The sequence below is a fragment of the Sphaeramia orbicularis genome, chromosome 1 (genome assembly GCF_902148855.1).
Source record: "Sphaeramia orbicularis chromosome 1, fSphaOr1.1, whole genome shotgun sequence".
NCBI lineage: Eukaryota > Metazoa > Chordata > Actinopteri > Kurtiformes > Apogonidae > Sphaeramia > Sphaeramia orbicularis.
In genome coordinates this window covers 55,665,807-55,688,749 of record NC_043957.1, presented here as the reverse complement: position 1 = coordinate 55,688,749, position 22,943 = coordinate 55,665,807, and the positions used below count along the sequence as shown (strand labels likewise).

The window sequence follows — 22,943 nt, the reverse complement described above, 5'->3', positions numbered from 1 at the left end:
CTGTTTGTATTAAAGCATTTCCATCTCTCAGGTGACATCCAGATTGGTATGATGGAGAAGAAGGGTCAGCTGGAGGTGGAGGTGATCAGAGCCCGAGGACTCGTACAAAAGCCAGGATCCAAGTCCCTCCCTGGTGAGTCTTGACCTATATATTAATCGCTTTGATATTCAGCCCATTTTCTGCTATTTCTTCTCATAAGCATACAACCAGTTGATCTAGAGTAGGACCTTTATTCTACACAATTTTTCAAACGATTTACCATTAGTGTTAAATAAGGCAACTATTACAATGTATGCAGATGATTCTACAGTTTATTTGACAGCACCCACATGTCTGGAGTTAAATATATCCCTACAGCAGGAATTGCAATCTGTGATTGAATGGATATGGAAAAATAAGCAGGTTCTTAATGTATCAAAAACGAACAGTATTATATTTGGCTCAACTCATACTCTACATCACAGGTGGCAAATCCGGCCCGCCAAAGGGTCCAGTCCAGCCCTCGGGATGAATTTGTGAAATGCAAAAATTACACTGAGATATTAACAATCCTTTTAGTTCAGGTTCCACATTCAGACCAATTCAATCTCTAATGGGCAGGACCAGTCAAATACTACCATAATAACATAGAAATAATGACAACTTCAAATTTTTCTCCTTGTAAATGTAAATATTTTCATGTATTTACACTAAAACAAAGCATAATTTTGCAAAAAAATGTGAATAACCTGAATAAATATAAACAACCTGAAATGTCTGAAGAGAAATAAGTACAATTCTAACAATATTCTGCCTGTTACTAAATATTTTGTGTGTTTGTAGACTGACTGTGGTCTGTAAGTTATAATGTACATGTGTGAATGATAAACTGAGGCAGAATATTGTTAAAATTACTGTTATTTTTTCAGTTTGTTCATGCTATTCACATCTTTTGAAAGGATAGTTTGTAGATGTAAACCTTTTCATAATGTAAATTTACTTTTTTCGCTCTAAAACACAGAGAAAAGTTTGGAGTTGACATTATTTATATATTATTACGTTATTATTTTTTGGTTCGGCCCACTGCAGATCAAATTTAGCTGAATCTGGCCCTTGAACAAAAAAAAAAAGTTTTTTGCAAGTTGTCTAGGTTTTTTCAACTGAATTAGGACCATTTTGCACCGCTAAATCCAAAGATTACATCTGTTTTTCTCAATCAGGTCAGGTTTTTTTGCTAATTTGATTTTGAAAAATTTGATCTTCTCACAAAATATAATCATTAATACCAAAATAAGATCGGTAAGCACACTTTATGAAACTTGTGACTTGATTCCTGTTAGGTACAATGGTGTATTCACCGCAGATGTAGCAGAATACGTCAGGCTTATTTTTGCAAGATCTTCTAGTCAAAGCCATTTCATTCACCTGTAATATTAAAAAAAACATTAATCATAAATTGGCAAAAGTAAAATCTTCAGAACTCGTTTATTGCAAGAAATATGAAAGAATTTTGTATCATATGATGTGAAAATGCCCATAAATGTAAGCAAAAATGTTCAAAAGCCAATATGTAGCATAGTTCAGAAAGCTGACCTGATTGAGCAAAATTAATGTGATTTTTGGATTCAGCACACCAACATTATCCTAAATCAGCTCAAAAAACTTAAACAATAAATTTGTTGTTGACCAGTGTAATGAGTTTGACACCCCTGCTCTACATCATCAACCTGAATTGAATTTCATCATGAGTAAAATATCTGTGAAACAAGTTCAAGAAACAAAATTACTGGGAGTTATGTTAGACAATAAATTGTCTTGGACTAAACAGATTGATAATATGACGACCAAGATGGGAAATGCTGTTTCTGTGGTAAAAAGGAGTGCAGCTTTTATGTCACCTAGTTGAACTAAACTGGTGATTCAGTCCTTAGTACTGTTAGTCTTGGATTACTGTCCAGCAGTACGGTCAAATACAACACTAGAAGATATTAAAAAGCTGCAAATTGCACAAAATAGAGCTGCTCGCACTGCATTGCAGTGTGGCTACAGAACAAATGTTATTGAGATGCACAACCACTTGAACTGTTAAAAAAAGATTACTTTATTCATGACTGGTTTTCTTTAGAAATATTATTAGAACAAAAAAACATCCATCCTGTACAAAAATGTTCGTTTTAGTTCAGATGGACATAGCTATGCAACCAGGCAGACAACCAGAGGTAATTTTACACGACCCAAATCAAGAGCAAATGCAATGAAAAGAATGGTAATATACAGAGCTATGCAAGAATGGCACAAAGCACCGGAACACATCACACAAGAAAACTGTAAAAAGAAATTTAAGAAATCAGTTAAGAAACATCTATTGACCATAAATGATTGATACGTGGGTTAACTGAATATATGTACTGTATATACTGTACTGCTGCTGACCTAAAGGAGCTGTCGTGTCTGTATTTTTGTCTGTTTTTTTATTTATTTGTATGTTATGTAGTATGTGAAAATTTTTTTGTATGATTATATTGTATGTTATTCGCATTGACAAGTTGTAAAAATTATTCTCAGGACCCCAGGAAGAATAGCTGTATCTAAGGTACAGCTAATGGGGATCCTAAAGAAAGAAAGAAAGAAAGAAAGTAGAAAAGTGTGGGTTTGTGTTCCCGCTAATGGCTTTCTTTTATTTTTCCATCTCTGCTTATAGCTCCATATGTCAAGGTCTATCTGCTGAATAATGGAGCGTACGTAGCCAAAAAGAAAACTAAGATTGCACGGAAAACACTTGACCCGCTGTACCAGCAAGCTCTGCTATTTGAAGAAAGCCCCCAGGGTAAAGTGTTACAGGTAAGCAGCACATCCATTCCTCTCTATCATGGCACTCATTTTTTCCCCCCACACTTCTAGTAATGAAATGTCATTTATAGAAGGAGTTAGATTGCTGGGTAATTTGACAGAAAATGATTTTATGGCTTCAGGAAACTGAGTTATGTAATTAAGTACTTCTATCAAGTCCTGTACTATACTGACTCTGAACATCCACCTGGTCATTGAGGACCCATTCAAGGTTCAGGGTTAAGGTTACATTTGAGCCATGTTCAAACTGATATAGTTTAGGGTGGCTTTCAGGCACATGTTAAATGCAGAAAGTGCAGTTGAATGCATGCATTTGGACCAAACCCCTAACTTTAGCTCAGGGTTAGGGTTCTGTAATAAGAATGGATGTTACAAGATTAACTGCTTTACATCCACCAGGTCATGAGTAATGAATTTCAGGGTTATGTTTGAGTCATGTCTACAGATATTGTCACTGATGGCAACTTAACACTTTTGTAGATAGATTTAGCAACTTTTCAGACTACCCTAGCAGCTTCTTTTTTTTTTTTTTTTTGTTATTTTTTCAAATGACACCTAGCAACATATTTAGCTACTACATAGACACAAATACGGGTGTTAGAAAATATCGGTTCTGCAATATATCGTGATATTTCATTTCACAATACTGTATCGATATTAAAAAGTACTATATTGATATTTTTAGGTATTTATTCAAATGCAGATATGGCGGAGGTTCATTTTTGTTTTCTTTATTGTTTATATTTTATTTATTATTATTTAACACTGTTTTATTAAATAATGGTCATTTGAAGCATCCTAAAAGCACTTTTTACTGTCTGAGAGAGGCAAGTCTTAGTTCCTTTATTGGGATTGCACAAAAATAATGTTATGATGTTAGTTCTGAACTAATAGAATATGAACATTTGAACAGGATCTTAAACTGTAATGTCTGTAAAATATAATTTAAGTTTTAACACAGGAATATTTTGCAATATAGCATTAGATCCTGTTGTGATCAAATAAAAATGTGATTAGTATTTGTGCAGATTTCTGGTGTAATTCAATTCTTCCAGGAAATAATCATTTTAAAAAAAGAAACAAACAAAAAATTGCCCTTTTAACAGTATCATGATATATCATGATATATCGTATCATGATCCTATTATTGTGATTTGTATCGTATTGCCAGATTCTTGCCAATACACACCCCTAGACACAAAATGATTTTCTGTCACAGAAAATCACACGGTCTGTCTGCCTAATGTTAAAAGTCAGTGTTGACAACTTAGCCCCTTTTTTTTTGTCCCACAGTGTTAGTCCTCTCTCCTACATCATTCATTACAATTACATGCACATTTCCAGTTATGCAAATTAGATGATGACATCATTTAGCAACTTTTAGGACAGACAATAGCTACTTTCCTTACTGAGGAGTTTGCAACACTGAATGCATGATAATGACTTCAATACTTTATTGTCATACTTTAAATAACGAGATAATGATTCAAGCGTCTTTCACGCAGGCATAGCAAAGCAAATACAAAAGCAAAAGTAAAGTGCAATCCCAATGTGCAATGAACTAGCATCAAAAACATAAGGACAATGAATGTAACAGTGTAACAGTCCAATGGAAGTATGAGGGGTGGGGGAATGGGGGCTTAAATTATGCAAGGAGTGTGGTGTGGTAAGGGTGCTGCAGCAATGCAAGACCGGTTCACTGTTATTACAGTTATGTGGGAGATGAGAGAGGGGGTAAAGCAGGGGTCTCAAACATGCGGCCCGGGGGCCAAATGCGGCCCACCAAAGGTGCCAATCTGGCTCCTGGGATGAATTTGCAAAGTGTAAAAATTCCACAGTCAAGGCTGTGGAAGTCATTTTAGTTCAAGTTCCACATACAGACCAATAATAGCCTAATAATTTACAAAAAATAATGACTCCATATTTTCTTTTCAGTTTGATGTGGAAAAAAAAATGTTACTTAACATTATCATGCCTATGAATAATGACAACTTCAAAGGTTTGAGTTTGTTTTAGTGCAAAAAATAACATAAAATTATGAAAATATTTACATTTACAAACTATACTAAAACAATAAAATGTGAATAGCCTGAGCAAATATGAACAACCTGGAATGTCTAAAGAAAATTAAGGACAATTGTAACTATATTCTGCCTGTTCCTCAGTGTTTAGTGTCTTTGTAGATCTGATCCATAATGCACATGTAGAAATGATAAGTTGAGGCATAATATTGTTAAAATTGCATTTATTTTCCTTAAGAAATTTCAGTTTTTTTCAGGTTATTCACATCTTTTTTGCTTGGATAGTTTATAAAAGTAAGTATTTTCATAATTTAATTGAGTTTTTTGCACTAAAACAAAGACAAATATTTAGAGTTGTCATTATTTATAGGTTATTATGCTATTATTTTACTGGTCTGGCCCACTGCAGATCAAATCAGGCTAAATGTGGCCCCTGAAAGAAAATGAGTTTGAGAGCCCTGGGGTAAAGTGTTCATTCAGCAGCCTCACTGCCTGGGGGTACAGGCTGTGACTCGGTCTGCTGGTTCTGGCTCGGCTGGATCTGTATCTTTTACTTGAGAGCAGCAGATGAAAAGGTGATGTGTAAGGTGTGCTGGGTCTGGGTTGTGCACTTCCTTAGACAGTTTTTGATGAAGACAGAGGTGATCTCTGGGAGGCTGATCCCAATGATCCTCTCCGCTGATTTCACCACTATCTGGAGTGCCTGCTGTTCAGCTTTGATGCAGCTGGAGAACCACACGAAGGGCTCATTTATGCTCTACGTTAAAGACGCAGACGAATGCGTACGTTACATATGGTATAGGGATGTAATGATATGAAAATTTCAAATCACGGTTATTTGTTGTGACCAAAATTTTCACAGTTATTATTATTACGGTATTGTTGAAATTGTGCTCAAAATGTTCAAAAAGTACTGATACACACACTGAAATAATTTAACCAAGTTGTATTTTGAAAAAAAAAACAACAACAAAAAAAACAATACTTTCTGTTGCAGAAACATTCAAATATTAACCCTTAGTGGTCTGAGCCTATTTTGGCCATTTTTCAATACTTTTATTTTGCCTATATATACTATATAAACAAATGTTTACTATACCCATGTTTGGTATCTTTTTTCAGCATGACTTCATTTATATCAACTGCCTATTATTTTTTTTCACTTTAACCTACTATATCAACATAAAAGGACAAAAAATACCAAAAAAAATATAAATCCCGATTTGAAAAATGTATATAATTTATTGCATAAATAACACAAAGATGCTTAACAAACATCATCAAAGACTTAAAAAGTGAATATTAGTTCCAAATATTGGATATATAAAATTAAAATTGTAATAAATTAAAACTATAGTCAAATATTTGACATAAAAGCAGATCTTTACATAGGTGTTTTCTCCAGAAAAGTGTGGTAATCAAACACGATTATCATGATATTTAGAATTTAAACGGTAATACTAATCGTTGGCAATTTTACCGCGGTTTATCGTTATATCAGTAATCGTTACATCCCTAGTATGGAATTCTGTCAGTTTGTGGATCCGTGCATAGATGGGGAGTACAGAGCAGTATCACCAGGAACGGTGAAGGCAGTTTTGTGATTTGAACAGAATAATTTCCATATATAGCAAAACTTTTCAAAGAACGACTATGTGAGTTACTGGAAAACTACACTCAAAAAAATAATTAAGCCAAAAATGTTGACTTTATGTATTTTAATTACATGTAAATTTTCCATGTAATTTTATTACATAAGCTTAATGTAAAGAGTTGCATTTAATACAATGTTTTTTCTATCATATTGAGTCAGTATGAATAAATTAAATACCTTCAGTCAGATTTGCTTTAGTTAATGCAAACTTTTACATAAACTGTGTTTGACTGTGACGCTCAGCCTTTTTATGTGATCTAGTAAATAAAGTTTACTTTATTTGTTTAGATTCACTTTATACTAAGCATATTCACATTATGTTTGACTTTTTCGGATAAATAAACTTTAAATTTCATATATTTCAGTTACATTTTACTTTAAAATATTGCTTCATGTTTATTAGAGCCAAGAATCATTTTTTTTGAGTGTACCGACATATTTATGACAACTACCCATCTCAATATCAACATTAAAATCCACATTAGTAAAACCTCCTCTGTTGTTGTCATGTTATTATTGACTTTCTTCTTCTTCTCAAAAAACTTTACTCTTCTTCATGGTATTTGGCCAGTATGGTAATTAAGAGGTCAAGGACAAGGTTACTTTATTTATACCCGTAGGTAGATTTGTTTTGCAGTCTAGGTGATTGCCTTGGCATTACAACATCACAAACATTAAACATGCAAGACAGGCAACTTGACCACGCTTACAGACAGGACAAAAAGTGCTCAGTGTTCCACCATTCATCGGTATAGCAGCATGGATAAGTAAATAAAATAGGTAAGATCAAATAAATAAAAACAAGATGCAATAAAACACAATAAAAATCAGAAAAGATAAAAAAAAAAACAATCCGGGATAAAAACTAGAATAAGAACATACACTTAAAAATTTTTTAAAAAGCAGTGCCTTCTGGTGGATTGAGTGAGAAAAGCTCATTCCAACGTACAGGACGCATGGAAGTATGAGGGCAGTGAAGCATGACAACGTTAGAAACAGACGTACCTATTTGTGTTCGTAAAGCGAGCATAAATTAGCCTTAGTAGTTTCTACACCAGCACACTTTCTGTTGCACAATAATAGAAGATGGCCAGAAGTTTTTAAGGGAGGTTGGCTCTTCTCAGTTTCCTCAGGTAATAGAGTCACTGCTGGACCTTTCCTATAGCTGAGGCTGCGTAAGTACCCCAGGTCAGATCATCCGTTACAGTTAAACCCAGGAAGTTAAAGCTTTTCATTCTGTCCACCACCTCACCTTCAATGTGAAGTGTTGATTGTATGGGCTGTCCAGACTTACTGAAATCAACACTCATTTCTTTAGTCTTCTTTGTGTTGAGGGCCAGACTGTGCTCCTTACCCCATGCTGCTCCAAGTTTTTCCACCTCCATCCTGTATGCAGCCTCATTGTTGTTGGTAATAAGACCAAGTACTGTTGTATCGTCAGCAAACTTGATGAAATTGGTACAGTGGGAGACAGAACAGCCATGTGGGAGATAAAACAGCAAAACATATGATTCTTAAACACCATTGACAAACATGTAACTAGGGCTGCTCAATTATAGAAAAAAAAAAAAAATTACGATTATTTTAGCAATAATTGAAATCACGATTATTAAAAACGATTATTTGTTAACCTTAAAGTTGTTTATTTTTTTTCTTGCAAAACAATGTAAGATATACTCTTTAAATATAAATAAAGCTTTTAACCATTAAAACAAAGTATGTTCACTTTTGTACGAAACAAAAAAATCTTTGAATGCAAATAAGTGTACTGTAAATTCAAGTATGTTTCCTTTTGTAAACAAATAGTGCACTGGAATTAAACTGCTCTAGACTTGCCACAGAACTGGAGCAATAAAAAGAAACTCACGTAAAGTGCAAATTATAAATTCAAGTATATTCAGTGAAGTATGAAACATAGTAAATTCAGTGGCGTGCCCTGAGGTTTCAGTTAGGTTAATACGGGAGTTGCAGCGTAAAGAGATTCGGAGACTGAAGACTGCATTGTGGACGAAGTTGTAGACTGAGGTTTTTTTTATGTGTTTTACTTTTTCATAAGATTATGATAAAGGTGGCGGTGGTTAAACTTTAGATGGTTAAAAAGGTTTGCTGTGTTACCGGTCGGTGCGGGCACAACTACGAAACACTTTTTTGCACGTAATGGGTTTTTGCTCTTCATCAAACCCAAAGTGATTCCATACAATTGAATTTGACTTGCCGTTTTGGTTTACCAAGCACTTCTGCTGCGATTCTCCTGCTATTTTTCCAGGCCGCTAGGTACAACTGTCCTCTTGGGGTGGACCTGCCGGCTAGCAGGCAGCAGTAGCTTAGAGGGGGGCGGGGCAGAGCAGCGCATGGTAGCTTGCGTGCGCGTGAATTAAACAACTCAAAATTAATAATCGTTTTTTCTCGATTACATAATTTTTGTAATCGTTGCGTGTAATAATCAAAATTGTAATCGAATTTCAATTAATTGCACAGCCCTACATGTAACAATCATTTGTTTATGATGATGATGATGAAATTCTTTATTCAGTTATCACATAATAATACAACCAGTGTCAACACTCCAAATATTACCAACAGGTTAATGACTGAAAAGGCCCAGGCAGAAGCAGAATGCTGATATTAATGCCTGTCCTACAGAACAAATTCAGCTACCCGGCATTCAATATAAGAAAAAGAAAAAAACAACAATGCATACAACCAAACAATCAAAAACATAAAAAAAGTGAAACTAAACCAGAAAAATAGAAAACATAACCAACCAAATTAATGGTAATTTAATGTAGAATCAAAAATAAATTATTTACCTATTACTTATTAGATCTTAACAATTGTATCCTTCAAAAATTGCCTTACGTACCATTTTTTTTTAAATATCAAAAATGGGCTACACATTCTTAAACCCACACTGGCCTCATTCCATAGTTTAACTCCTACAACAGATATACATCTGCTTTTAGAGTCTTTTTCAGCTTTTTGTACAACAAATTTACAAACATCTCACAAATCATATTTAGACTCATGTTAAGATGAACCTTTGTACACAGACAGGGAGTCACTTTAATTTGGCTTTATACATTATTTGCATAATTTTGTAGTAAATCAAATCATTCAATTTCATAATATGGGATTTCATAAACAATTCATTTGTGTGTTCATAGTAGCCGGCCTATAGAGGACTATAGTATTTACAGTTGTTTTATACGTCCAGCCCCACACTCCCACACAATATGACATATAAGGGAGTAGAAGTGAACAGTAAATTATATGAAGTGCCTTGTGGTTGAGTATATTTCTGGACTTATACAAGATTGCCATTGACTTTGCGATCTTTCCTTTTATATCTAATATGTTGTTTCCATGTTAATTTGTGATCAATAACAACCCCTAAAAATTTTGTGTCAAACACTCTTTCAATTTCAGCATCACATATTTTTAATGTAATCTCCCCATCAATTTCTTTTCGAATTCCAAAAACCATAAATTTAGTTTTTTTAATGTTAAGTGACAGTCTATTGACATCAAACCAAGTTTTAAGAATTTCTAAATCCCTTTCAACCATATATATATATGTCAGGGTAGAGACTGCGATCTGGTAGGATGGCCGATTCTACCAGTAGAGACTCCGATCGTAGTCTCTACTGGTAGAAACTCCGATCCTGCCAGTAGAAGGGTTAGGGTTAGGGTTAGGGTTCGGATCGGAGTTTCTACTAGTAGAGACTCTGATCGGAGTTTCTACTGGTAGAGACTACGATCAGAGTCTCTACTGGTAGAATCGCCGATCCTACCAGATCGCAGTCTCTACCCTGACATATACATATACAGGGTGGGGAAGCAAAATTTACAATATTTTGAGACAGGGATTGAAAGACAGTGTATGACCAATTAGTTTATTGAAAGTCATGAGAATTTATTTGCCACAAGAAAATTTACATAATAGAAAATGTTTTTGTTCTATGTGTCCTCCTTCTTTCTCAATAACTGCCTTCACACGCTTCCTGAAACTTGCGCAAGTGTTCCTCAAATATTCGGGGTGACAACTTCTCCCATTCTTCTTTAATAGTATCTTCCAGACTTTCTGGTAATAGTTTTGCTCATAGTCATTCTCTTCTTTCCATTATAAACAGTCTTTATGGACACTCCAACTATTTTTGAAATCTCCTTTGGTGTGACGAGTGCATTCAGCAAATCACACACTCTTTGACGTTTGCTTTCCTGATTACTCATATGGGCAAAAGTTTCTGAAAAGGTATGGATAATAGTGGTAGGTATGATTATGACATCAATATATGTTTGGTTTCAAAACAATTGACGCAGTGCCTGCTGAGAAAAAACAACTAAATGTTCATTGTGAATTTTGCTTCCCCACCCTGTATATATACGTTACATAATTACAAAATTATGCAATGCTCGAAGTTAAAGCACCAAACGGTACCTGAAGGTGTCTGAATGAGTGCAGCATCAGCTAAAGCAGCGAAATGCAACATACACAATGCAACAATTATGACTTATTTGAAAAAAAGTTAAGGGCCAGTCCTTGCTACACAAATATTGATTAAGAAAAATACTAGTTCTAGCTATTGTACTAGCTACTGTCCTGAGAGTTCTGAACCTGCTGATCATGTGTTGATCCCATCCAAACATGTTCAGACCCTGACATTAAATCTGATCACAGTCAAACAGCTCTAATGAAAGACCTGAACACTCCCAGGAAACATTCAGATCCAGTCAATCAGGACATTGGCAGGGCGTCTGGAATTCTTTGAGGGTGTCCACAGCCTTGTATCCATCTGAACAGGAATGTTGGAGGACACACTGAAGGGCTGAGTCCTGATGTGCTCTGGGAAGCTGTGAAGTGAAGGCTGTAGATGAGCTTGTTTATGTGGTTGTCAAGGGGGAAGATCACAAGTGATCAGTCCAGACACATCAGGAGACGTAGTCTAATGCCACGTGTCAACAGGTGCAGTTACAGCTGGACATGTTGGACATCTGAGGACACGTTACGGCAGGTCTCAACCGGGTCTCAGCACCTCCTGGTGGTGATGGAGACCATTCTGAATCAGACCAACTAATATAGCCTCGTAACTTTCTACTGCTTCTGACATGAAAGATTTCTCTTCAAATCAAGGTTCTAATAGTTTTGGATTTTTCATTATAGTTTAGTTTTAATGAGTTTTGACTTTTTTTTTTCTAATTCAGTTAGTTTTAATTCGGTTTTAGAGCAGGTTTGCTAGTTTTCATTAGTTTTCATTTTTTTCTAAATACTTAATTTCAGTTTTAGTATTAATTTTAGTTTTGTCGTATCTTTTATCTTCTTCGCCATCATATTCAAAAAAAATCCCATACAGGACTCTACTTCCTCCCAGCTTTAGTCTCCATGTTTCCAGGTAGAGTGGGGACCAGAAGTCGATTCTAAACGACAAGTGTTGAGAAGTGACAGACCATGAAGTGTCGTATGGTGCTGCTAGCTAAAATTGCTAGAGCGAAATAAATTGCTTTCATATCAATCCGACATTGATAAAGACGAAAACTAATGGAGTTTTGTTCATAATTTTTATGTTTTAGTTAGTTTTTGTAAGTACACACAATACAGTTTCAGTTATCATTTTTTTCTTTTAATTATAGTTTTTATTTATTTCAGTTCACGAAAATGTTTTTTCAATTCTAGTTTTCGTCATTTCGTTAGTTTTCGTTAACGATAATAACCTTGCTTCAAATTGGCATCTTTCTTGGTTATTGGTAAAACCTGAAGTGACTTTTTCATTTGAATATTGTTATGATTTGATTCTTTTCGATTTCTTTGCCAAATGTTATGAGGAAAAGCAACCAAAATCTGAACTGACTTCAGCAGGAGATCTATTTTCAAAACTCTTAGTAGCCCCCTTTCCATGGCAGGAACTTTAATTATACCTAGAAATTTGACAAATCTTGGTGTTTTCTTTGAAATTAACTGGGTAAAAAAAACTTTCCCTCAACCCCTAACTTTCCTGGTAAAAAATCCTGGTAGGGGGGTAGGGCTTTTTAGATTCCCCAGAATTCTTTGGGGTTTGGGTTCTGTGCTGAAGGACACTAATTGTTGGAGCACACTTGTAAAGTTCCACACTTTTATTCACACACTATGTTTCAGTCAGTGGCAGCTGCAAACTTCTTTATTCCATTTATACAAGATTCACTTCATTTGTGTTTTGATCATTTTGAAAATGAAGCAGAAGAAGAGAAGCTACAAAAAGTGGGCAGAGGTCCGTATGCCAGTTGCAGTCATCTATCTGTCCATCCATGAGCTAATACACTCAACAGCCTGGACCTCTTCAAAAGTATTTGGCGAATACGCTCAAAAGAAATTCAACACAAATTAAACAGAGAACAGTCAGCAACTTGAAATGACTGAGCCTGATTTTAATAAAATTGTTGGACCTTTGAGGTGCAGAAGAAATACAAACCACACAGATTACCAGGAATTCTTTTACCCAGGTACATAAATTCCTCGTAATAAAAGTTCCTGAGAATGTTTGTGGAAAAGGGGCTATTGTGGCTTAAACTTAAAAACTTGCGTCAGTGAACATTAATACCATCCTTTCTGTGTCAGTGTAAGATTACAGCTAAAGATTAATTACATTAAAATTTGCAAGACTTCCACCACTAGTTTACCATGGGCCTGAAATTATTTTGAATAGTTAATAAATGTAAAAACATAACAAAAGAGTAACAGTGGCTAGTCGGCTAAAATTTGCTTAGAGGTCTTAATTATGTCTTTGTTCATTAGAAAGCAATAGAAGTGAATCCTCAAAGGAACTTTGTGTTGGTAAATGCAAGTTCTGCAGATGTGCAGGATTTCAGTTCTCTTCAACATGTTGATGTTCATATGAACTATGTTTTCAGCTCAAAAATGTCCAATTTCATCACAATTAATGCTATATTTTCATGTCACAAATGGCCAAGTTATATTTGAACTGAATTTACCTGAAAAACAAATATTCTATTCTTTTAGATTCCCCAATTTTTCTTACAAGATTCTCTCCTACATATCACATGTTTAATTTTTACAGGTTCAATCTGGAGTATGGTGCTGATCCATCCTGCTTATGTTACACCAATACATACAGGGGTTGGACAAAATAATGGAAACACCTTAAAAAATCAACAAAATATAATTTAATATGGTGTAGGTCCGCCTTTTGCGGCAATTACAGCCTCAATTCTCCGAGGTATTGATTCATACAACTTGTGAATTGTTTCCAAAGGAATTTTAAGCCATTCTTCAGTTAGAATACCCTCCAACTCTTTTAGAGACAATGGCGGTGGAAATCGTCGTCTTACTTGAATCTCTAAAACTGACCATAAATGCTCAATAATGTTGAGGTCTGGGGACTGTGCCGGCCATACGAGATGCTCAACTTCATTAGAATGTTCCTCATGCCATTCTTTAACAATTCTAGCTGTATGGATTGGGGCATTATCATCTTGAGGTGAAGGTGTTTCCATTATTTTGTCCAACCCCTGTACATGAAGAATGTCACACGTCACTTTTTAAATCAACAGTTTTCTAATAATAAGCATTTTTATAAAGAAATAATTCTATATTGTTATTTACTCTTTAGTATGATGATAAACTATACAATAAATAATTCTGATCCTAGTTTTTGCACAGGGATCATTAGTGTAAACGCTGACATGGCTGCAGAGCATCAGTATGATGGGATCCACAACAACCATGTCACATCCGTCCACTGACACATTTAGTGTTTTTGTGTCAGCTGTTATTGCTTTAGATCCACAATACTAACATTTATAAGAGCAGAATTAGCAATAGTAAGTCTATAAGTTTATTCCTAATGAAATACTGGTACAGACCAGAGCATCATGGGTAATGTCACGTCCGTCCACCAGCAAAAGTTTTCACATACACGTGCTATTCCAAATCCAATATTTATGAAAATAGAGCTTCCACTGTCAAAGAATATCAGTAGTCTGTGCACAAATGGATTAGCATTATTTCAACACAGTTCTATGCATTTCTTACAACTTTTTTTTTTTTTTGACAAAAATGGCCACTCATTTGACCCCCTAAGTAAATTTTAGCTGTAGTATAATTTACATTAACCACTTTGACTTTGTATTTAAAGCACATTTTGTTTCTAATACATACTTTTCTGTACATTGTTTGTGGTGAAGGGTTTGTACAGTATGGTATTTTCCTACCACCTTTCCTTAAATACTTTTTCCAATACTGTCTTCAGGTGATTGTATGGGGAGACTATGGCCGAATGGACCATAAAAGCTTCATGGGAGTTGCACAAATCCTTTTGGAGGAACTGGACTTATCAAGCACAGTAATTGGCTGGTACAAGTTGTTCCCACCATCCTCCCTAGTGGATCCAACACTTGCCTCCCTAACGCGGCGAGCTTCCCAGTCATCCCTCGACAGCTCGTCTGGACCTCCGGGGGTCCGAGCCTAGTGGACCAACAAGCTCTACACACAACCACCACCACCACCACCACCACCGCTCGGCGTGTAACAAACTCATAGAAATATACAGAACAACAATCAAAAACAGTCACAACGAGAAAGCTTTGTTGAGATCTGACAATCACTCCTGTTGCGGTTAATTTTGTTTGCTCTGTTTCATGTCTATTCAAAGAAAAGAATTAATGTCATAGTATTTCTCTCTGTGTGCTGAGGAAGCAGGGGTGTGGCCCAGCTGTAGCTCGAAGTAGAAAAATGACAAGTGTCGGAGTTTAAATGAAGCAGGGTGGTCTTATCTGAATCAACAAATGCAAAGAAATGTATGTAAGCATCAGAATGTATAGACACGAGACAGAAGAAATCACCGTCCACAGCTGCACAGGTGGCGCTGTCGTCTCTGCAGTGGCCTCCTCCAGATCCCCAAGACTGCCAGCACTCCTGCCACCACCCCCCACCCCCCCTCTGTCCAACCAAAGGGCAGGGTGCTTCCATGTGGGTATTCAGTCTGGAAGCACAGGGCCTTCTTCTGGTGCCTAGACCTCGGAGCCGCATCACTGTTCCCTCTGTCTCTGTTGAATGATGCCCTTTTTGATATGTTTACCACGGCTGCTCAGAAGCCTCACTGTTGGAACGTGTTTGCTTTGATGTTAATTTCTTTCCCTTTTGTTTCTTACTCGCACAAGATGTTTTTACAGTGTGTAAAAATGCTCATAATATGTTGTCAGTCTGATGTGTGCATGGAAAGAAAAAAGAAAACAAAACACAAGCTATAAAAATAAAACTGTTTAGTGTCTGCAAGTGTTATGCAGGGGGAAGTGTGTGCGTGTGTGGGGAGGGGGGTGGGGGGCAGGTGATGATGACACCACTTAGATTTTTACACTTGACAGTGCAATTATTGTGCAGCGTTGTTTTCCTTGTTCCACGGCTGGCAAGCATCCAGGCCAGTCATCTTTGTATAGATGTATATTAGAACCTCCCAGGAGGTTGACCAATAAATAAAATTTATGTCACTTTGAAATGTCACAAGGGTACAAAGTCACTGTAAAGAAATCTAAAAAAAAAAAAAATGTAATGTTTGTTCAATGTTTGTTGCAAGAGCAAGATGGGACCGTATGATTTTTACGTTCTCTCACCCAAGCACGTTTAAAGTTTTTATCTGACTTTTAACTTTATTTTGAATTTTTAACACAAGCACAACAGCTTGTTTTGTTTTGTTTTTTTTTTTTTCACAACAAAAAGTTTAACTTTTTGAATAAAAAAGAAACAGGTAGTTTAAAAAAAAACACACACACACAAGTAACAAAAAAAAAAAAAAAAAAGCAATGATCCCGTCACTGGTTTCTTTCGTCTTGTTAGACAGAAAACAAACAGAAAAAGACAAAGAATTGTTCACAGTTTCCCTTGTGCATCTCCGTGAATGTGAAAATAACCAATCAGACTGATCTGTCGTAACACCAACAACCAATGAACCAATGCTCATCCTCAGTTTGAGCTCAATCCGGAAAACAGGCGGGGGTGTCGGGCTCCCCAGCATGACTTTGGAACCAGTTCCAAGCTGCATGCACATTTTTGTAAACCGAAACAGATACAGAAAAAAAAGATACTGAACTAGATAACGTGTGTTAGTTCCACATACTGTAGGGCCGCTTGTATGTTGCATGCAGTTGTACAGTTTGCTCGTACTTGAATATTAAAGAGATAAAACCAAGAAACCGAAGCCATTCACATTACACAGAGACATTTGAGCTCGACTGCAGTCTCCTTCATGTCCCTCAGTCTGGTGCTGATTGTGTCAGACCCTCCCCACGATTACGTTGATGTCTTTTCCTCGACCCTCTGGAAGATGTACTGTACTGTACAGTGGGACTGAGCAGACCTGACAACCCCTCTTACTGTTACTCAACATTATAGTATACCTCCAAGGGGCTGAGACGACGACGATGATGATGATGTATGAATAAATATGTACAAATCAGATCCACTTATATGGAAATATGAATTATGTTTCAACATAATGATTTCAAATATGCTAACACATGAACTGTTTAGTTATATAGAGAATAAATACAGATGCACACAGAGTCATACACTGTAAATATTTGGTAGCCATTCACTGGGTTTTCATTGGGTTTGGTGGTATTTGCAGAGGGGCCAATAATGTCCTATAAGGAGGAGCGAGAAATTGTCACTAGGGACCATTTAACGAGATAATGCAGCGACAGGTGAAGCACCGCTCTGCAAGGCAAAGTCTCAACACTTAGAATTCTTTTTTGTGCTTCAAAAATCAAACCATTTTATCCCCAGCCATGTCCAGTCCCTCTGTTCTTTCACTACCCAGTGAAGTTTTTAATTTGTTTTCTTTCTTTTTGTAAATTTTTTTCTTTTTGAGTTTGTCAGTATTAACTGGAAAAAAATGCTGATTGTTTACAACTTCTGTGTTCCACTGAAACAAAGAGAAAATTAGAAAATAGTCAAGCATTCACTGCAACATTTCTTGTTTATATATCAGATGTGGCTCAAATGATGTGTATGTTTTATATTAAAAAAAAAAAGTTCATTTTTATTATTTACAAATAAAAAGAATGTGTGGAAGAAAAAGAAGTTTCTTGACCTGTTTTTAACCAATCACTTATGTTCCTGTGCAGGTAAAAGACAAATCTTTGAGAGTGTGTGTGTGTGTGTGTGTGTGTGTGTGTGTGTGTGTGTGTACACACCAGGACCTCACCTCACCCATCAGGCCACACCCAATTATTTAAGAGGAAGGATCAGGCCCAGCCCATCCTCTTTTCCGTTTGTTTGACGTGGAGCATGCGGCCTGAGGAAGAAACAAAGACTTAAATGCACAGACTGGATAGATGCATATCTGAGTGAGTTATATTTTGCACTTGAGTACATTTATGAAGAAGAAACGCTGCTTCTACTGCGTTACAATGGCGTACATTCTGCTCGTTACTTTTATTTTTGGTCATTTGTTAAAGCACAAACCTTTTGTTTTGTTAGAAAGACTTCTGCCAAAAACTCACATGACCGTGTTTCACCAGTCAAACGTAACTAGTGACAGTGGCCCTGACACCTCTGGCCACACATTCAAACTATGTTTGCCTTATGGTCGATGAAACAGAACAGCTGTGTTCATGCACTGTCGTCTGTGTCTGCCCAAACAAGTCCACATTTCAGCCAATAAGAACTCAACTTCCAATTTGAGAAACCACGTCATGTTAAGTTGAAATAAGCTCAGTTTTGGCTGTGGACAGTCTAGCACTGTTTGTAATAGTTTCTTTAATTACAGTTAAAGATATTTGACAGAAGGGGAAGATATGTTCACAGACATTTAGGCTAACTGGTCAAAGTAAATAGAAAACCATGCACAGTATCTGCCTCCATTAGAACAGACTAGATATGAATGTGATTTAACCAACAATCATTAATACAAAGTATATTTGTAAGTAGCTGTAATATTCCCATATAATTGTTGAATTTAAAAGAACAATAAATATGATGTTACTCAGGAAGTACTCAGTACTTGAGTACTTTTTTCATTAAGTACTTTTGTACTTTTACTTGAGTAATTATTTGGATGACTGCTTTTTACTTGTACTTGAGTAATATTTTTCTGAAGTAACAGTACTTTTACTTGAGTATAATTTTTGGCTACTCTACCCACCTTTGGTCATGATCCTAATTTTTCATTCTGTGTTTCATAAAGTAAACATACACTTGTGTTGAAATGCAGTATTTGAGTGTGAGTATAAAAAGTACATGACAACAGGGTAACTCAAGATTACAGCACCATAACTCTGCCTCGGCTGCTGCTGCTGTCGAACTGAAGAGGAAGTTGAACCAAAACGGCCTCATGTGTGACCTCATATACGATACAGTGCAGCAGAGGTCTTGGGAGATTTATGTTCCACATCCTCTTGTTAAATAAGCAGAGGGGCCCCCCAAAACAACATCTGCAAGCAATCCAGAGGAACCCTCCCACCAGCCTCAGCCATGCCAGCCAGTCCCGGCCCCCCTCAGCACAGCACCAGGGATCACGACCCCCGAGTGCAAGAAGTGGATTCATAGAGCAGAGTAGAACAAGAGCAGATCATACAAGTCAGAGGCCATGATAAAATTTCCATGCTGCTCCCAGGAAATGGATTAATCTATCTAATCAGGTCAAAGGTCATACATCTGTGGAAAAACATGTGGAAAGAGAACATGGGACGAAATGTTTAATAATATTTCTTACAAAGATGCCCTTTCAAAACAAGCTTTGTACAAAAAAAAAAAAAAAAGCTTTGGGAAATGAGAAGCAGCATGATTTCTTCAGTTCAATGTTTTTACTGAATAAAACTGATCCTTTGACAGAAACATGTTTGTAGCTTTGTTATGTGATGATGACGACGCTTCCTTTTAGTTCTGTAAGACGAACACTAATGTCACCTGAAAAAGTAAAGAGGTATTAGTTAACTTACTACAAATACTCTGTTCCTGTACTTCAGGATTTGTCTGGTATTTATACCATGGTTCTAATAGTTTTGGATTTGTCAGTATAGATTAGTTTTATTTAGTTTTGACTTTTTTTTCTCTAATTCAGTTAGTTTTAATTAGTTTTTAGAGCAGGTTTGCTAGTTTTTATTAGTTTTTATTAATTTCTAAATGCTTAGTTTTACTTTAGTTTTAGTTTCTTTATATCGTTTCTCTTCTTCTCCGTCGAATTCAAATAAATCCCAGACAGGACTCTGCTGCTTTCTCCCAACTTTAGTCTCCATGTTTCCAGGTAGAGTGGGGACCAGAAGACAACTAAACGACAAATGACAAGAAGTGACGGACCATTAAATATCATATGGTGCCAGCAGCTAAAATTGCTTGAGGGAAATAAATCGATTTTATATTAATCCGACATTGACAAAGATGAAAACAAAGGGAATTTTATCCAGAATTTTTATACGTTTTAGTTAGTTTTGTAAACACACAATACAGTTTCAGTTAGTTATCGTTTTTTTTCTTTTAATTATAGTTTTTATTTATTTCAGTTAACGAAAATGTTTTTACAATTCTAGTTTTAGTCATTTCATTAGTTTTCGTTAACGATAATATCCTTTATTTGTACTTGAGTATTTAGTTTTTAGACAACATTTTCTTCCTACGTGCCACATTTTTAGACAAATATCTGTACTTAATATCTGTAACAAAAGTAAACAAAACAAACAGCAGCAAACTGTGTCAAAGACACAGACACATGTGAACAGTGTGATTTCATGTTTCAGGGCTTATTTTCTTCATTTTGTTCAAAATAGGAGCGACACATTACATACAATGAGTTCTTCAACAAAATGAAAACAACATTAAAGATTAAATAGAACAAAACCAACATATGAGATGCACTGAAACTGATGTGAGACATGTAGATGTATATAATATAAAACAAAACTGTCTGATTTTGCAATTCAGTGCTTTTTCATAGAATAATCTGACAAAAATAGGCAAGGGCAAGGAGCCTGGCCGCAGAGTTTTGCATATGCTGGAGCCAATCCAAGTGCTTATGGGAAATTTTACATTAGTCCAGATGAGAGGAGACACGAGGAGACAAATGCAAAAGCATCTACAATTTTGCACCTATTTGTTGCACTTTTCTTCAGTCTTGTACTTTTATTTCACAAATGTATGCATGATTCCTGAACTGTTGGCATATGCCAACATCTGTGCACACAATGTCATTTTCAACCTCTCCACATCCACTTTAATATCTTTTATTCAGGATACATACAGTATGAGTGTGATTTGGTTCTTTGGAATGTAAGTCATCTATGCAATGTTTTCAAATAATAAAATATTTCGATGTAAACCCATGTGTTTGGCTGCAAACACATGGGTTAAGCCTATAATTAAGCCGACATAATTTGCATTCATGGAAATATCTGGATCTGCTTTAGAATAAGAACTAAGCTGTGAATACTTATTTAGGAAGTAACACTGTAGTGACATCGTGTTGGCCAAAACCAAATATAACACATAGAGTGTAAGTATATGATGTACAGCAACAGCAGATTATACTCACTATGCACATGCTCGTTAGATCGTCTTCTTACCTCCACACAGGATCCACAAATGTAAAACTCGGATGTTTTCTGAGGTCAAATTTAACCCATAAAGTTAGTTGCAGTTCCCAAATACATTTTTGTCTCTATTTAATCTTTCTTAAAGGGATCATAATTTGCTTTTTTAAATGGAATTCTTCATTTTCAAACATTTCCCTGTCGTCTACATAAACTATAAATGCTCTGCTTGGGTCTGAATTCTTCATTAATTCAACTCCACAGGTCCATCTTCAACCCTATTTCTGAGTAATGACACCAGAAAGGTCGTTTTTGGCGCTGGCCCTTTAAATGTAAATGAGCTACTGCACACCCCACCCCCTCCAGGTTGTTGACCATGCTGCTCTGTCCAGTTGAACCATCTTTGTAGTTTTCAAGATACAGTACACTGGTCTAGCGATACCAAAAGTTTTTTGAAATTTTAATTTATAAGAATTTGTAATTAATAATGGCAACAAGAGCAAACTGTAGCATTCAGCCTTATAGATATGAGCCAGGGTCTGACCAGGAGTGTGAGGACAGCAAAGAAAAACCTGTAGACCACAGGTGTCAAACATGCAGCCCGGGGGCCAAATCTGGTCCACTAAAGGGTCCAGTCTGGCCCTTGGGATGAAGTTGTGAAATGCAAAATTTACACTGAGATATTAACTATTATTTTAGTTCAGGTTCCACATTCAGACCAATTCAATCTCAAGTGCGTCAGACCAGTAAAATACTATCATCATAATCTATAAATACTCACAACTCCAAATTTGTCTCTTTGTAAATTAAAATATTTTCATGTATTTACACTAAAACAAAGTATAATTTTACAAAAAATGTGAATAACCTGAAATGTTTTAAGAGAAGTAAGTGCAATTTAAACAATCATCTGCCTGTTATTAAATGTTTTGTGTGTTTGTAGATCTACTGTGATCTGTAAGTTATAATGAGCGTGTGGAAATGATAAACTGAAGCATAATATTGTTAAAATTACACTTATTTTTTCAGTTTGTTCATGTTATTCACATTGTTTGAAAGGATAGTTTGTAGATGCAAACATTTTCATAGTTTAATTTTACTTTTTTTCACAATAAAACAAAGAGAAAATTTTGGAGTTGTATTATTTATATATTATTATATTATTATTATTTTACTGGTGCGGCCCCATTTCAGATCAAATTTAGCTGAATGTGGCCCCCGAACGAAAATTATTTTGACACCCCTGCTGTCGAACCACAACTTCTAATGAACGCATCTCAATGGTTTGTTTATTTGTTTTTCATTGTCTATCTTTTCCAAAAAGCTATAAGTATTTGCAGGGTGCGATTTGTCAAAAAAACAGGGGGGGGGGGGGGGGATGTATTTTTATTATTATTATTTTTTTAAATCATGAAAAAAAAAGCAATCAACAGGCCTAACTCTTTTTTAAGTTAACGGTAGGCCCTATTACATGTCAAACAGTTGAACATTCTTTTTTTTTTTTAATTTAATTTTCATTTTGTTTTTGAGAAAACCATAACACAAATACTTACACTAACAAAACAAACAGACAGCAGGGGGGAGAGTCCAACATTAGAACAGCATCTAGTCCACACATGCATTAATATACTCATATACCCATATTAATTTTTACCTTTGCGGTAAAGTTTGAGGGTCCATTGGAATTATACAAAGTCTGGTGTCACAGTTACAATGTAAGGGACCACTTTGCCCAATTTTCAGTCAAAATATCAGTTTTACCTCTCAGTTTGAATGTGATTCTCTCCATAACATAAACACTGTACACTACATTAATCCAGTCTGGTGGGTATGTCTCTTTTCAGCCATTTTCTGGTCAGGGTCTTCTTACTACTACTTGCTACTAAGAGTAATCTCAATAAACATTTATCACTCTTAGTACACTTGA

General features: G+C 35.8%; 1 protein-coding gene across 6 annotated transcripts in view; it reads left to right on the top strand.

Annotated features, from left to right (window-relative positions):
- Positions 1-17,570, top strand: part of rims1b (regulating synaptic membrane exocytosis 1b) — a 231,152-nt gene extending 213,582 nt beyond the window's left edge. For 4 of the 6 annotated variants that reach the window (XM_030142636.1, XM_030142627.1, XM_030142647.1 and 1 more), the window contains 3 exons: positions 32-133; positions 2,682-2,821; positions 14,746-14,964. In XM_030142636.1, the coding sequence (XP_029998496.1) occupies positions 32-133; positions 2,682-2,821; positions 14,746-14,964 (461 nt within the window). Of the gene's footprint in view, positions 1-31; positions 134-2,681; positions 2,822-14,745 lie in introns of all 6 variants that reach the window. The other 2 variants (XM_030142654.1, XM_030142619.1) reach the window with 1 other exon arrangement.
- Positions 17,571-22,943: the final 5,373 nt, after the last annotated feature.